Source organism: Brachyistius frenatus, unplaced genomic scaffold (assembly GCF_029030835.1).
Source record: "Brachyistius frenatus isolate BFR_SWC_R1_liver_20210118 unplaced genomic scaffold, ASM2903083v1 Contig_19, whole genome shotgun sequence".
NCBI classification, from domain to species: domain Eukaryota; kingdom Metazoa; phylum Chordata; class Actinopteri; family Embiotocidae; genus Brachyistius; species Brachyistius frenatus.
In genome coordinates, this window is record NW_027210618.1 from 2,521,851 (window position 1) to 2,536,945 (window position 15,095).

Consider the following 15,095-nt stretch of genomic DNA (forward strand, 5'->3'; position numbering starts at 1 on the left):
CAACAGTAAACTGTCACTTGTTATGGCTTCTGAAATGTGTGGATTTGCTGCTTTCATAATTTTTATATATAATGATGAATTCAGAGTTGATACTTTATGAGTTATGGACTAAAACAAATTTAAAGACCAAGTTTGAGTAATAACATGTAATAATGGGGAAAAAAAAAATCATCATGAAGATTACTATACACTGTTTACAGATACCGAATGTATTTTAGCTCCTCAAAAAACAGTGTTGTTGAGGAAAATTATTTTCTATGCATAAGCCGTGATGCCATTAGTATCCATTTCAATAGTTGCCCTCAACCTAGACCAAAGTGCTGGCACGCCCCTTGTCATTTATAATATCAGGCTGACTGGCCTATTGATGACGAGAACAAAGCCACAGTGTGGCCGACCTACAGCAGTGGCCGTGGTAACATGGCACCTCCCCGGTGACTGACGATGCCACGCTGGCTGCCACCACAGCCTGGCACAGGAGGGGGGAGGTGGGGGAATGTGTGTGTGTATGAGGGTTTGAGGCTTTTTTTTGGGGGGGGGGGGGCATTTGGTGGTTGTGGCAGCTGGGAGTGAGAAGACGAGGGGTGGAGGGGGGAGGGGGGATTCCTTATTTATAAAGACTCCCCTGTGAACCCCATGAGAGGCCACACCCTGGAAGTAAACTCCAAATTGCTTGCCAAGGTGCACTTATACATGCTCACGTATTCATAAACACACACACGTATGCTGCAGTACAATTACACACACACACACACACACGCACACACACACGAATATGCAACAGTGGGGACAAGCCGAATGACAGATCACATTCAAACACGTGAAATCCCTGCGTTGCTTCTTTCATATTTGTGAAGGTGCGTATCAGTATTTGTGTGTGTGTTGTTTCTTTTTAGTGAATGGGTGCGAGTCATTCAAAAGCACAGCAGTCGACAGCTCTGTGCTGGTAAGTCATTGCTGGGTTGCTGATGAAATATAGAGTGGTGTCACACCGCTGATCTGTTTATTAGCTCTAAAGAGACGGGCGAATGTAATCAAACACTGAGTCATGTGACGCGATTTATCTTCCCGCATTAGAGCCCATCATGTGGAAATATTTGTGTTCGGAGAAAAGAGGCCTTCAATGACTGAACTTTGCGTGTGTGAACAAACTTCCAGTGTTTTGTTTGGGTGCTTGTGTGCTGATGTTTGTATTATATTTATGTATTTATGTGTGTGTGTCAGACACTAACCGACTGTTTATGTTCAGATTTCCTATACTCTTCATCTACGTAAACCTAAAGGAAAGTATTGAAATGCGTTTGGAGCCGTGCTCTGTCTCCGCGAGGGCCACCACGCTGGGGACCAGTTAGCAAGCAGATCTTGTCCAGCTGTCTCTGAGGACAAATGGTCCATCGGGCAACTGCTTACCACCCTCCCAACACACACACACACACACACACACACACACACACACACACACACACACACACACACACACACACACACACACACTCTCCTCTCACTCCTCCGCCCTCCCTCCCTCCCTCCCTCCCTCCCTCCCTCCCTCCCTCCCTCCCTCCCTCTCCACCCCCCAGTGTGTTTACTTGACTGTATGTGCTAAAAAACATTCTGAGTGCTTTTATCGGTTTGGTTAAAGGTCCAGAAACGTCCGAGTGTGGCGACAGCTTCCTGGAAACAGGTTGGAGGAGGTTGAAGTGTTTATGGCGAGATGGCGTTTTGTTTTATGGGTTTCACATGTAATGGATGCTAATGGACATTTGAGTTTGTTTTTGTATTTTCTCGTTCGTTCAAACTTTGGCTATGCTCCGGGCTTTCGCAGGTATAATTTAACATTTGATAAATGCTGATAGAGGATGGAGGTTACATAATGACGGGAGCACAATCATCTGTCAGGGTTTTGTTTTTTCCAATTTAACCCCCCCCCCCCCCCCAAAAAAAAAAAAAAAAATCCTTGCGCAATATAAACATGAATACATTTTATTGTCTCGTCTTTTTGGTCAGATTTGATATTAGGGTTTCATCATGTTTTCATTGTAAATATAGTCATATGAACACGTTATGGGACTTACAAACAACTTTCTTCTGTAGACTTCGGAGTGAAACCCACACCTGTCTTCAGCAGCTTCATTTTTTGGCAACCTCCTCAAAATGCATCTTTTTGTCTTTTTTAATGCCGCACATTTAAAAAAAAAAAAAAATGTTATGTGTTTACAGTGATATTTTCCCCATCCCACACATCTCTCTATGTGAACAACTCCTACGCATTTCCAACATGACATCAAAGGCTCTCTCGTGCCCCAACGCTCATTCGCTGATTCGATTTATGGCTTCTTTTTTAACCTCCTGGCCAACATGAAAGACCGTCACTGTTCCCCGAACGCATACGTACTGTATTTACATGGATGCACTTGGATATACACTGCTTACTGTGCACATGCGCCTATGCACACACACTTTCTCTCTCTCTCTCTCACGGTCATGTCTAAACAGAATCATGAGTAAATCAAATAAAACACCCACAGTGTTTCAGAGAGGAGGGCGTGTGCTCCGAACAATGGAGAGATAAAAAAGGGAAAAAGGAGAAGGAGAAGGAGAGGCGGGTGTGGGGGGGGAGTGGACGTCCTCGTGAAAGTAGCCCTCAGAAACAAAAGCAGCTTTGAGTGCGCGCCTACTCAGAAGAGAGATTAGCCGGTGCACACCCCCTCAACACACCACCACCATCACCAGCAGCACCACCCCTGCAGAAAAAAAAAGAAGCTTTGGCTGCAGTTTAGTGGCACGTGGCGCAGCCCTTGATACTTACCATGTGCGTCAGGTGCTCTCGCTCGGTTTCCTGTTCTTTAAAACATAAGCACCATTTCCTTCTTTCACTCCCTCCTTCTTCTCTGAGCCCAGAAGCCGTCCATTCACACTGCTGCCTATACCCTTCATTTTGTCTTCCTCCTGTTTCTCTCTCTCTCTCTCTCCCTCCGTCCATCTCTTTTCTCCTGCTTTTATGAATACAAAGAACATATTGTATCTGCCAGCGTTAAAGTGAATCCATTCTCTTTGGCAGCGGCCCGGCCCGTGGTGAATCTGAGCCGGGCTAGCTCTGTTTTCCAGCTGGCACCGGGGACGCTGGTGGAGCAATTTGGTTGCTCGTTGAGTTGGTGAATTTGAGTCCAACTGACACGTTGGTTTAGGATTCATTCATGCAGCCTGTCATTCTTGCTCTCCATCTTTCTCATTTTCACTTGTCTTGCAAAGTGTGACCCCAGTTAACCTCTCATGAGGGATTTTTTTTTAATTTTTTTATGTACACTGTCCTGGCTTGTTGGTTTATCTGCACAAATAATTACCGCTTACATTTCTATACTATCACTATCTTCTGAGAGGGGTACTCAACAAACACAAATTCACACATATTAAGAAATTCTCAAGGGAAGTTTTACAAATGGATCACATGAATGTAACAGACCGACATTTTCACACATTCATTGGATTAGCTTGTGGTTTTCAGCTGCTTTTCTCCATCTGATTTGAAACCTGACTGTTCAGCCTTTTAGAAACCACGAGAAGAAGAACATTTTAAGGTCACTGTACCGCTCAGATTCAGTTATAGAAAGCCTTGCGAAAGTCATTACGTTTAACATCAGTGCAACAGCAAGAAGCCTGAATTCAGACACATGGAAACAAACTTTCTAATATACTAAATAAAGCTTAAAGCCACTGAAATATACTAACTCAAGACTCATAATTCCTAATAATAACAGAAGCCCTTTACAATTGCACAGTTCCACATGCAAACCCTCACATAACCTAAAACACATTACCAAAGTGGCAGAGTTTTGCGTGAAATTTGATATAAACACACACTGACACATACTCACCAATAATGAGATGCTATCACATTTCATAATCATAGTTCAGGCCCAGAACTGAACACAAACCGCCTCCCCTCTCCTCAAAAATGAAAGAGCCCAGATGAGTCAACACACTCACAAGGCAGCAAAAACAAACTGTTGAATATATGAAGTTTGTCTGACAGTTCCCCTCTCCTTTGTTAACACAGTCCATTAATTTATCCATTCAACTTGGAGCTTCTCTTAACAGCTGGCCTGTGCTTGTCTTCTTTTGTTTCCCTTCTGTGGTGTAAATCTGTGTGGTTTGTTGTCAGGGCACTTTAGTCAGCAAGTGCTGTTTTTAAATGTGTTTTCAAAATTAAGTGAATTCACTTTCAAAGCCCGGGATATGAAAATAAGGACAGAGCCTGTGTTCTCACACTATATACAATAAATACACAAGTGCATTTACCCCAGCTAAAAGGCTATAAAGTGAGCTCACCTCTCTTGAAGCTAATAACAAAGGTTGTGTTTTATTGCTAATATATTGAGCATATTATGACAATTATAGTTACATAACAACCTTTTTAGATGGTTTGTTGGCTAATGTTCCTGTAAAATGATAAGAGCGCACACACCAGGGTCATATGTTGGCCGTTACTCTTCAAAACCCATTCAAAACAATCATACAATTAGAAAGTGAGACTATCAATGACATACGAGTGTTTTCAGCACCCTCTATTGAACCAACACATCCCCACACCTAAACCTCAAAATAGCTTATTTGCCAAAACAACTTCCTGTATTTGACCATTTGCCAGTAACAGCGGCAGGCAAACAATACTTTTGTCGTCATAGTAACAACAATAAACACGGTTAACTTTGTGAAACAGACGCAGTTTAGATTTAGAAAAAGATCATTGATGGGATTCAAATAAGCATGTTTGTTACGCAAGTTAAATATGTAACGTATTCAATGTTGACTTGTGTTTTCACACTGTATTGGATCCATCCAGCCACCCCGACATCATCTCCACGCAGACTTTGTAACTTTATACAACCTCAACTGACTTCCTGCTTCGCTGCAGCCCTAGTGGCCACCTTTCTAAACATTAGTGAAACCCTGTCCTGGAGACAAAAAACACCAGGTTCCCTTTTTTTTTTTTTTTTTTTTTTTTTTTTTCATGCATTCAGATTTATTTTCCTTTTCTTCCTTTTCATCTGGCCTTTTTAATTTCCCTCCCTTCCTTTATTCCCCCCCCCGCCCCCCCCTCGATTTCCATGCTCCATTCATTCAGCCCTGTCACAGTGATGATAATGATGACCTCTGTGTAATGGTAGCTTGTTATTGGCCCACCAGAAAGGCCAGTGTGTACACCCTCTGTTGCTTTTTCTGCATTGTCCATTGTGTTAAGAGAGAAACGTTGGATCTTGTGTGTGTGTGTGTGTGTGTGTGTGTGTGTGTGTGTGTGTGTGTGTGTGTGTGTGTGTGTGTGTGTGTGTGTGTGTGTGTGTGTGTGTGTGTGTGTGTAGGTGAAACACAAAGAGCAGGCAGGCAGTCTGGGTGAGCTGCACAGGGTATCTATGGAGAGGCTGAGAAATTCACCTGAACTGGCCCTTTGCTGTTGTTCGCCATTATAATAAATTGTGGCTTTTATGGGAACAAGGTTGGAAAAAGACAACCACTCTACTCCATGTTTAAAATCTATGAGAACAATTTAAATATTGATATTTTAATTATGATTCATTTGTGTTTTGCTGCTTGCTGTTGCCAATTGCTTTAACAAAACAGTAACTTTAACTTGTAAGCTGTTTGAGACGGCAGCTGACAAGCAGGAAATAAGAACATCAACATTTGGGTTTAAATGGAATGTGAAAGATATTTGAATTGATTCTTTTTTATAGTCACTTAGCCAAGCAAACTGTAAACACAACACTGACATATAACCTTAAAAACTTTACAAGGAGAATTTGCAATTCAATTTGGAGTCATGTTTCTGGCAACCTGATGAATGTAAAGCTGATACTTACTCTCCTTTTAGCTGTGGTCTGGCCCTCATTTTCCAATGGGTTGGTCGTGTACAGGGAGTTTATTGGATCAGAGCCGCTTGTTTGCTGAGTTCGTGTCAATGAGAGACCTCCTTCCTACTTGGAGTATTGATTAGGACATCTTTTATTATGTGTTTAATCAAAAATCAGGTTGGACATAATGCAGTATAAAGGTGTAACTATAGACTGTATATAACTGTGGACGTAGCTTCCGGGTCAGAAAAATTAGGCCAATGCAGAAGTGCCTTAAACTACAATACCACCGAGGGCCGCTAGGGTTAGGCTCCAAAAACGCTTCTGCTCCATGGACTTCCATTCAACTTATCTGATGAGATACAGTTATACAAAGTCAATACATATTTTCCACAGGTCAGAATGGTGTCATTTGCTAAAGTCACTTCCTGTTATTTCTGGTTTTCTGGTGGTCCATCTGAAAACACTCCCATTTTTATTTAGATATTAGGTTTCAAAAAGATGTGTGAGGCCATTTGATTGACATTCTTGTGGTGCAGTCAGGTTTTTGCTATCGGTGGATGGGGTGTAGTGTCCTCAGGTTCCCAATCAGGTAAAGATCCAATATTGTCACTTCTGCTGCCAAGCAACAAGATGGCATGATGGGAATAAATCAAACAGATTTGGTGGACCTCAGAAATACACACAATGCAATCTGGTAAGAAATAGAGTGCATTTTTTTGTATTTGTTTACAAGAAAACACCACAAGGTACCTTAAAGTATTATGTACTGAAAGTAAGCTTTTTAGTTACTTCACACATAAAGTTGTTTAATGTATTCTGATGACTGAAGATGATTTAGCCTAATTGAAAAAAAATGTAAGACATAAATCCTTACATTGTTATTCTGAAGGCCCCAATGAGGATATTAAAGAATTTCTTTCCAGTTGGAATGAAGATTATGTGAGTCATACTATTGCTGTAGACATAACAAAGGTAAGAAAAAAAACAAGCCTATAAAATTGTCTCCTGTTAAACCGTTTCAACCACCAGGACTTTTGAGGTCACAGTGGTGAGAAAAGACATTACATATTCACTACAGCATGCAAGGATGATGACCTGTGCAATTGTTTCCCTCTTGTCTTATCGCTATCTTTCTGCCCCAGCTCCGTCTCTATTGTCTCTTACAACTGAGAGCATTTCAATGACTGGAATCTTGTTTTGTTGAATAGCCTGGACAGACACCGATGCCAAGACATTCCTGGAGCTGGTAGTCTTTTCTTGTTGGCTTCTGTGCTCTGCTCTCCTTGTGTTTTCACCATTTTGCTCCTGTTCTCTCCTTATCATTCCTTCATGTCCTCAAGGTGACTGTCAAAGAGAGAGAGAGAGAGAGAGAGAGAGAGAGAGAGAGAGAGAGAGAGAGAGAGAGAGAGAGCAAGCAGGGGAGGAAGATGGGTCCCTGTTTGGGAGTTCCTGTATTTGTGTTTGCCTTTGTGTTCAGTGTCAGTGTGTTGAATGTTCAAAGAAAGTCTGTCTACTGTCTACATGACTCAAGATTGCACTATACAATGTTTGTTGTATACAGGCCTTGTTTTCCCTGCTGAATAAGTCACACCACTTCACAGCACCAAATTACCACTCATTACATGTCAAGGCTACACACCCTCATTCTACCTCATCCAGTATCTCATATCCCTCTTGCATGTCATGTCTCCTCCATTTGTCAGTAATCATGCAATGGTAGAATTTGGCACAGCTAAAAGAATGCAGCGATAGCAGCCCCAATCTTTTCTCAAGGCTTTATAACTCCCCAACAGATGGCAGTGTGAATCAACCTCTTCTTCTCTTCTCTTCTCTTCTCTTCTCTTCTCTTCTCTTCTCTTCTCTTCTCTTCTCTTCTCTTCTCTTCTCTTCTCTTCTCTTCTCTTCTCTTCTCTTCTCTTCTGACACTTTTGAAGTGTGAAAAAGTATGTCAGATGTATTTTCAAGTTGTATAATATTTCATATTCAGCATATATTCTGTATTCAATTATCACGTATATCATTTTATACAAATCTCACAAAATTCAGTCTGACATAGAAACAAATTAAAAAAAAAAATTACATTTGGTGCGTTCACACAGTGCTTATAGTGAGAAACTCCCGTAGGCTGTATAAAACTCACTCGAATGTAATGTATGTCTGACATGCGCTGTTGTCTGTTCTTGTGTTCTGGGCCTTTTTATTGCCCTTTGTGCTGCAGCTCAGCAGTGTCTCATAAAATATGTCCTGCAGGGATAATACAGTAAAGTTGATTGTCCCCCGTGTTGCTTCACATTATCATGAGGTTGGTTTGTGTCCACATGATGCAGTCACATCAAAGAAGCCATGCTCCATTCTGAGCAGCAGCATTTCACAACAAGGGCTATCTGTATGATTCATGGAAATTGTTTTGATGGACAGACATCTGTTACTGTGTTGACATAATGACTTTGCCCACAGTTAGTGTCCTGACAAAGATGCGGTTCCTTGTTTGCTCCCTGTTTGTTTGTTGTTTGGTGACAAGCAGGCTAGCAGGAACAAGCATACAGCATATGCTGTGTGCATGTTTGTTTGTTCGCTTGTATGCTTCTGTGTTTGTTGTGGTGCACCAGATATCAGACAGACAGACGGGCCCACGGGGACGGCAGGAAGGTGGTTCAGGAAGGGGTGTTCCTGTGCGAACAGGAGCTCCCTGTCGTCCTCACCGCTGTCCCCGTACTTCATGTCTCCACCAGTCGATTTAACCACTGGAAGTACATGAAGCGCTGGTCAAAGAGCCAAGGTACTGCAGATAAAGTTACTCTCCAAAGCTTTCTGGGTGAAGTGAATTTGTATTCAACATCCCTTTCTGTCCCAACAGCAAATTACACTCATTTAATTACTCTAATATTACTTTTAGATAATAACACAAAAACTTATTTTTTTAGTCTCTCAAATGTGTTGGTGTCCCACATTTGTATGTGTTTTATAAATTTGTAGCTTCAGGAAATTGTGAGGGCCAATTTGCAAGACACAATAGATTAAACAATAAATGGATAAAAAAAATTAAATAAAAAAGTCTTTAGACACAATATATTCACCTGGGTTAGATTTAGCACACAACGGGTTTTTTCAATTTCAGAGAGAGAAAAGGAAAGGGGGGAAAAAAAAGAAAAAACTACACAAACTGGGGTTTTGTGTGCATTGTGACTTGGCTAAAATGAAAAATGTTACTTATATAAAGTGACAATGTCTCAGGGGGGGACGACGACGACTGTCCCATGTGTTGTCTGCGGTCAGAGGGAGGGTTGGGGACAGCTGGAGCATCACCTGTCACTGTATCACATGTGTTTGTATGACGCAGCAGTGGTAATCGTAGCCCAAGTAAATTTCATTGTTCAGAACCTCATGTTGTAAATTAACATTAATGTTAAAGGCAACTTCCTAAGTAAGCCACATTTCATTGGACCTGCTATTTTAGATGCAGTCTATCAGCTTAGGAAAGGCCGGACATCAACTGCAGGCTATGCTAAGTATGAAAAAATATGTTGCACTGCAAAAACAAAAAGTCTCGCAAATCATGACAAAGTACAGGATGCATTAACACACATTTTTGGATTAGAAAAGAGGAACAGTGGTTACAAGTACACTAAGCCTGTAGTAACACTGACTATACAACTCACAAAACAAGATATTTGCATAGCAGACTGTACAAACTGCAGCATCAGAAATGAGGTTCACCAAAAATGGTATTACCAAATGTTTTCTCCACCTGCTCGTGTTGTGTGTGTGCTCTCCTGTTGCACACACACACACACACACACACACACACACACACACACACACACACACACACACACACACACACACACACACACACACACACACACATAAAACACAGAATTACCCGTGCTCTCATTTGTAATCACACTATCTCTTTCACCCACATCCAGACAGATGAAACAGAAGAATTCAAGGAGATGCACTTTTTCAACACACAAGCTGAAAATCACCAGTGATGCATTCATACACATGCTCTTACACAATATCTCTCCCTCTCTCTGTTGCATCTTTTGCCCACATCCATCCCCAGCGAGCAATCACACACAGTCAGTAGCCATATATAAATCTTGTGTGTTTGTAAATTTTGTGTAATCACGTTTTTCTTGTCTCTCTGTGTGTCTCCTCGGCCGCTCCTTTGAGACACCCAGCAGGAGGAATTCCTGATCCATTTTAAGCCCCAAGGAGAATGTTGATACGTCTGTAGATTACGACCCAACATGTTTATGATACCCCATTATTCTCTAAGCTTCATCCGGGCCCAGCGCGTGCTTCGTCTACTTAGCACAACTATTTAGGTCACGGTACAAACTCAGAGGAAAGTACCGTGGATGGTGAAACATCAGCAGAAAAGGTCAAACAGAAGTTACTCTTGCCCTATCTGATATATAAAAAACATATTTCAGACCAATCCAACATTTACAAGTAATTGATGAGTGAAATGTCTTTGAAGGAGTCAATGCATTTACTCATGATGTAAAGTTTACTTTCTGTGCTTGTTGGTGAAATCAAGACCCATGACTCGTCTAAAAACACGAGACACAGATATTCACGAGCAGCAAAAAGGCCAAACTAATTTATTTGTCTGGACTCTAATGTTTCAGACACTTTGACAATGCACAGTTGCTTGTAAATTATGTTCAGCGGCATGCTGTGTGATGTGATTTCATTCTCCTCTGTGACCTACTCTGATATTTGAGATTTATGCTTCCTATTATGGCTCATATTTCAACAACAATAATAGCTGCTAAATGTCCCGCTTTGCCATAAAAATGTCCGGGCCATCAGGCACACACAGTAAAAGATGGGGAGAAAGAAGGGCCATACCCTTAAGTCTATGAAAATGCCATTTGATGTTAACTATCTAACTGTGCCCTGCCAGAAATACCACAGTCGGGCCAGAGTTGTTTGCTATCAGCATCTGGTAGAGAGGGGAGACTTAATCTGTCTGTTCTGCCCTCTGCGTGATATGTTATGGCTCTTTGATGTGCTTTGCTGTTTAGGCTTTGATTTACGAAGCGCCATCTTTATCATTTTCCCCGCTTGTTTTTTTTTTTTAAGCCATTGGAGCCATCAGAGGATATTGGTTTGTGCGTTTATGTCTGTAAGTACTTCTGAAGAGATAGCGAGATAAGTGCAGAGGTAAAATCAAGGACAAGACTGCGAGGATGGAGAGAATCCCTTTGAAGGTACAAAACCGTGTGGAGCAAGTTTGGCACCTTCTTTTTTGTGGCTGTGACACACAAGTATATATGGGTGTGTACATAATGCCTATGCTCCCTATATTTGCATGTCACCAAGCAGTCTGTGGTCTGTTTACATTTGTTGCTCAGGAGAAGGCATTTATCTGCTTTCACACCATAACTATAAGTGATTTATTGAGCCATTCGCAGTTCGCATTACTTAATCTCTGAGACAAGCGTACACGCCCTGTCAGAGGCGTCTCTGTTGGGTGACACACCTGTGTTTAGAGTTGGGAGAGCATGTAAACAACAGTGGCCTGTGTGTGTGTGTGTGTGTGTGTGTGCGCGTCTGTCCGCCTCTCAGGGATCATATAGCTCAACAGCTTTTGTAATGAGTGACTTTAGCAGGCAGACGGCGACTGGCAGACTAACGTGTCATTATATCTCTCCCTACTCTGTCATTGGGATGGCAACTATATTAAAGAGGCAGATGGATTGGAAACAAAAGCCCAAACTCACTGGCGTTCTCTGTTTGTTTCATTATGCTGATGATTATACTTACGTTAAGAGTGTTTGTCCCAGAGTCATTCAGCCTACCTAATTGTCTTTTGTCATTGTGTCAAATTCAGGTCCATCTGATGGACCAGAAAATGGACTCCGTCCTGCGGATCCTGATGGAGCAGTTCCCACCCAAGCCCGAGCTGATGTCCAAACCCTCCATCCGCAGGGTGACCATCCAGAAACGCATGGGTGCCAGTATTGACGAGGGCCCTGATGTCACCGAGGTGTTCACACTGGGTATGATGACGTCGTCACCAAAGGACAAATAAAGGAGCCGGAGTTCACTCAAACAGCCCAGGCCTCTGTGTGTGTGTGTGTGTGTGTGTGTGTGTGTGTGTGTGTGTGTGTGTGTGTGTGTGTGTGTGTGTGTGTGTGTGTGTGTGTGTGTGTGTGTGTGTGTGTGTGTGTGTGTGTGTGGGGGGGGGGGGGTCAGCTTACAAATAATAATGGGACACAGTCTTCCCAAATCTCACTTCTCTTCTTTTCACCAACCCAAATTTTCTCATTGACTTTTGACCCCTAATTAGAGAACAACTTTAAATTGTCCGCTTGCTGCTCATCAGGGACACGAGGGCAAAACGGCCACTGAGAGTGGGATTCATGGTGTAGAAAGCACGCTGACTGACCTCTTCCTCTGGATGATTGTTGGTCCTCTGTGGGTGTTCTTTTTTTTTTTTTTTTTTTATCTCAATGTAGCTCTCTCTTCTGCACTCATATCGTGGGCTCTCCGTCTACTCCTGCAGCACACACTCGTTCAAGCAGCGACACGCTGAATGCATTTATTTCACTACATTAGCCTCATAATCACACTACTCTATGATGTTAATTTATGTGTGGCCTGTCACTGAGCTGCATTCCTCTACTCCAAATATTATTCCAAAGCTAACTAACCCCATAATGAAGTCGTAATGCAATCAAAGCACTCAAGTTCCCCAAAGACATGGAGGGAAAAGTGAAAGTCCAGCCACGGCAGAGGCACTCCTCAAATCCTTCTGATTATCTTGGCACCATCAACACCCAGTACACAACAGGGTTATTTCCATAGACACATATCCATCTAGCCTGACTGTACTTAGACTGCGGCGGGTGTTTGTTAGTAGTGATCGAATAACACGAGGAGAGAAGGTCAGATTATCTGTTGATTTTTGCCCTGCATTAGGGAGCGGAAGGCTGGAGTAAAAGAAGTGGAACTGAAGAAGTGTGTCTGGGCTGGGTTGGCTAACATGGTGCTGATTTACAGCTACGATAGAGCTAATAAAAATAGCAGTGACGGGGCCCGGTGCTATGTTACAGGCATACAGTCAGAAGTTATGGCACGGTCCCCGTGTTTGCTCGAGGTTTTCACCGGGAGTTTTCGTATGGTTTTCAATCTCAAACACTTTTAGCAGGACCACGACTCACACCACCACCATGGCTCTGCTTAATATCCTCTGTTACCCTCGTCAGGCCACCACCACTGCCCTGTTCCATTTGAAATACATTTGCCCCATTAGAGCTCTGATTATTTTTTTTCTCTCCTGAGCTAATTAAGTGCTGAATTCCTGGTAAGGGGAGATTACTGACTGTGAGTGACTAATGAAAAGAAACACTGGGAAATGTGCAGAATTTAAACAGTAAGCTCTGAGGAGCAGGCGCACTAATTCTGTGTGAAAGGCTACCACTGAGAGCACACCTTCGAAAGGAAAACAAAGACAATGCTCTCACTTTGTTTCTATAGTATTTATCTGAGCGGGCGCTGAGGCATGTAAGAAGTAGAAAATAGAAAATAACTCGTAGCTATTGTATGAAAGGCCTCCCATAATTATAGCTTGCACATTCCTAAAAAGACGGATGCACACACAAAAGAGGGGTGAACAAGAGAAGCGGAAAGAGAAGAGGCTTTTTCTCCGCACTAGCATTATATTTTCTTATTTTTTGCAGTGGTAAAAAAAAAAAACTTCTGTTATTTATCTTCTATTTAATAAAGTGGTTGTATTTTAAAGGCAATCTCATTTTGTGACAGACCTTGTTACATTTCCGCCTGACTGTTCTCTTGTACAGTTTTATAAGAGTTGTAAATAGAAGCATTGCCTTATTGTACTGTATTATAATGTGAGAAGATCAACCTGAAATCTGTCTGCTTGTTGGAGCGGTGAGAAACACGGAGAGGCTTCTTGTTGTCCAAACGGATGGAAATGATTGTAAATGATATTCACACACATCCTCTCCACACTGTAGCGCTGTTGTAAATAATAAAAACTCCATTTCATTATGCTTTGGCCTCCTTTCTTGGCTTGGAAGAAATCCGATTACCAACTCATCTATTCCATAATTTGCTTTCATTGGAGGGTAAAACCTGTCTTCCAGTTTTTTCTGAGCCATTTGTTCAAAATCTCTGCCGAGCTGGGTCAAGGTAAGTCACCGGCCAGGGTTTCCATCCAAATAAAATCTCCTCAACTCCCCATTTCTACTAAATTCCCCTCACACTGCAATCACCACAAAGGAGGAAGAGAAAGAGAAAATAACACGTTCACCGCGCCTACTTTGAACTTCAATATTCCATAACCCATTGAGCGAGGCATGCAGAGGAAAAGAGAATATGTCTCATATTACCACTCAATTATATTTGCCTTCAGAGGCCAAAAAATACTGGGGATGTCCCAAGATCAGCACAGCCCTGCCTTGAGAAGGAGAGGGGAGAGGAAGGAGGGAGGGAGGGTCGTCCTGGGGGAGGGGTGGACAGGGCAGGAGAGTAAGAGAGAGAGGAGGAGAGTCAGGAGGAGGACAGCAGGAGCATAAGTGAGCTGGAGAGGAAAGCAAAACCTTTTTCAATTAGCCAGAGGGACTGTGGGCTGTAGTGCTCCACTGCCTTTTGTCCTCCTTCTGTTTCTATCACCATTAGGGGATTTTGGCAGGGAGAGAGAGGGAGAGAGGGAAGAAGAGAAAGAAAGAAAGAAAGAAAGAAAGAAAGAAAGAAAGAAAGAAAGAAAGAAAGAAAGAAAGAAAGAAAGAAAGAAAGAAAGAAAGAGAGAGAGAGAGAGAGAGAGAGAGAGAGAGAAAGAAAGAAAGAAAGAAAGAAAGAAAGAAAGAAAGAAAGAAAGAAAGAAAGAAAGAAAGAAAGAAAGAAAGAAAGAAAGAAAGACCCCATGTTTCATCTGCTGAGGCTGCTCTGTGTTGCCCTGTGCTCCTCTTTCATCTCAAGACTAGACAGAGAGAAGAGAGAGAGAGCGACTCCCACTTCAAAAGACAGTTTGATCTCAGAAGTACACAGGAGCACAACCTAAAAGAGGATCTGAGGAAGCGTTTAAAAGGAGAATATAAGGGGGCACACTATCACAGATGCTGGACAGTGAAATCTGCCAGTCTGGAAGTCTGTGTGTGCGGAGGAGGAACTCAAGCAGGATCATGAAACGCGAAACTCTTTGAGCTTTATCGATCGTCCATGTCATCTTTGATCCTTGACACCTCAGCTCCACTCAGAATAGAA

The 15,095-nt window shown here is 42.3% G+C and overlaps 3 protein-coding genes across 3 annotated transcripts in view; 2 read left to right on the top strand and 1 right to left on the bottom strand.

Annotated features, from left to right (window-relative positions):
* kcnq1.2 (potassium voltage-gated channel, KQT-like subfamily, member 1.2) overlaps positions 1-11,924 on the top strand; it is a 167,552-nt gene extending 155,628 nt beyond the window's left edge. Inside the window, exon 18 of the mRNA XM_069695311.1 lies at positions 11,698-11,924. Within this exon, the coding sequence (XP_069551412.1) occupies positions 11,698-11,898 (201 nt within the window). The 3' untranslated portion in view covers positions 11,899-11,924. The remainder of the gene's footprint in view (positions 1-11,697) is intronic.
* Positions 1-15,095, bottom strand: part of adck2 (aarF domain containing kinase 2) — a 284,765-nt gene that overhangs the window by 258,802 nt on the left and 10,868 nt on the right. The window lies entirely within an intron of this gene.
* The window catches only part of LOC138619095 (transcriptional enhancer factor TEF-3), a 246,969-nt gene that overhangs the window by 214,749 nt on the left and 17,125 nt on the right, over positions 1-15,095 (top strand). The gene's annotated exons all lie outside the window — the stretch shown is intronic.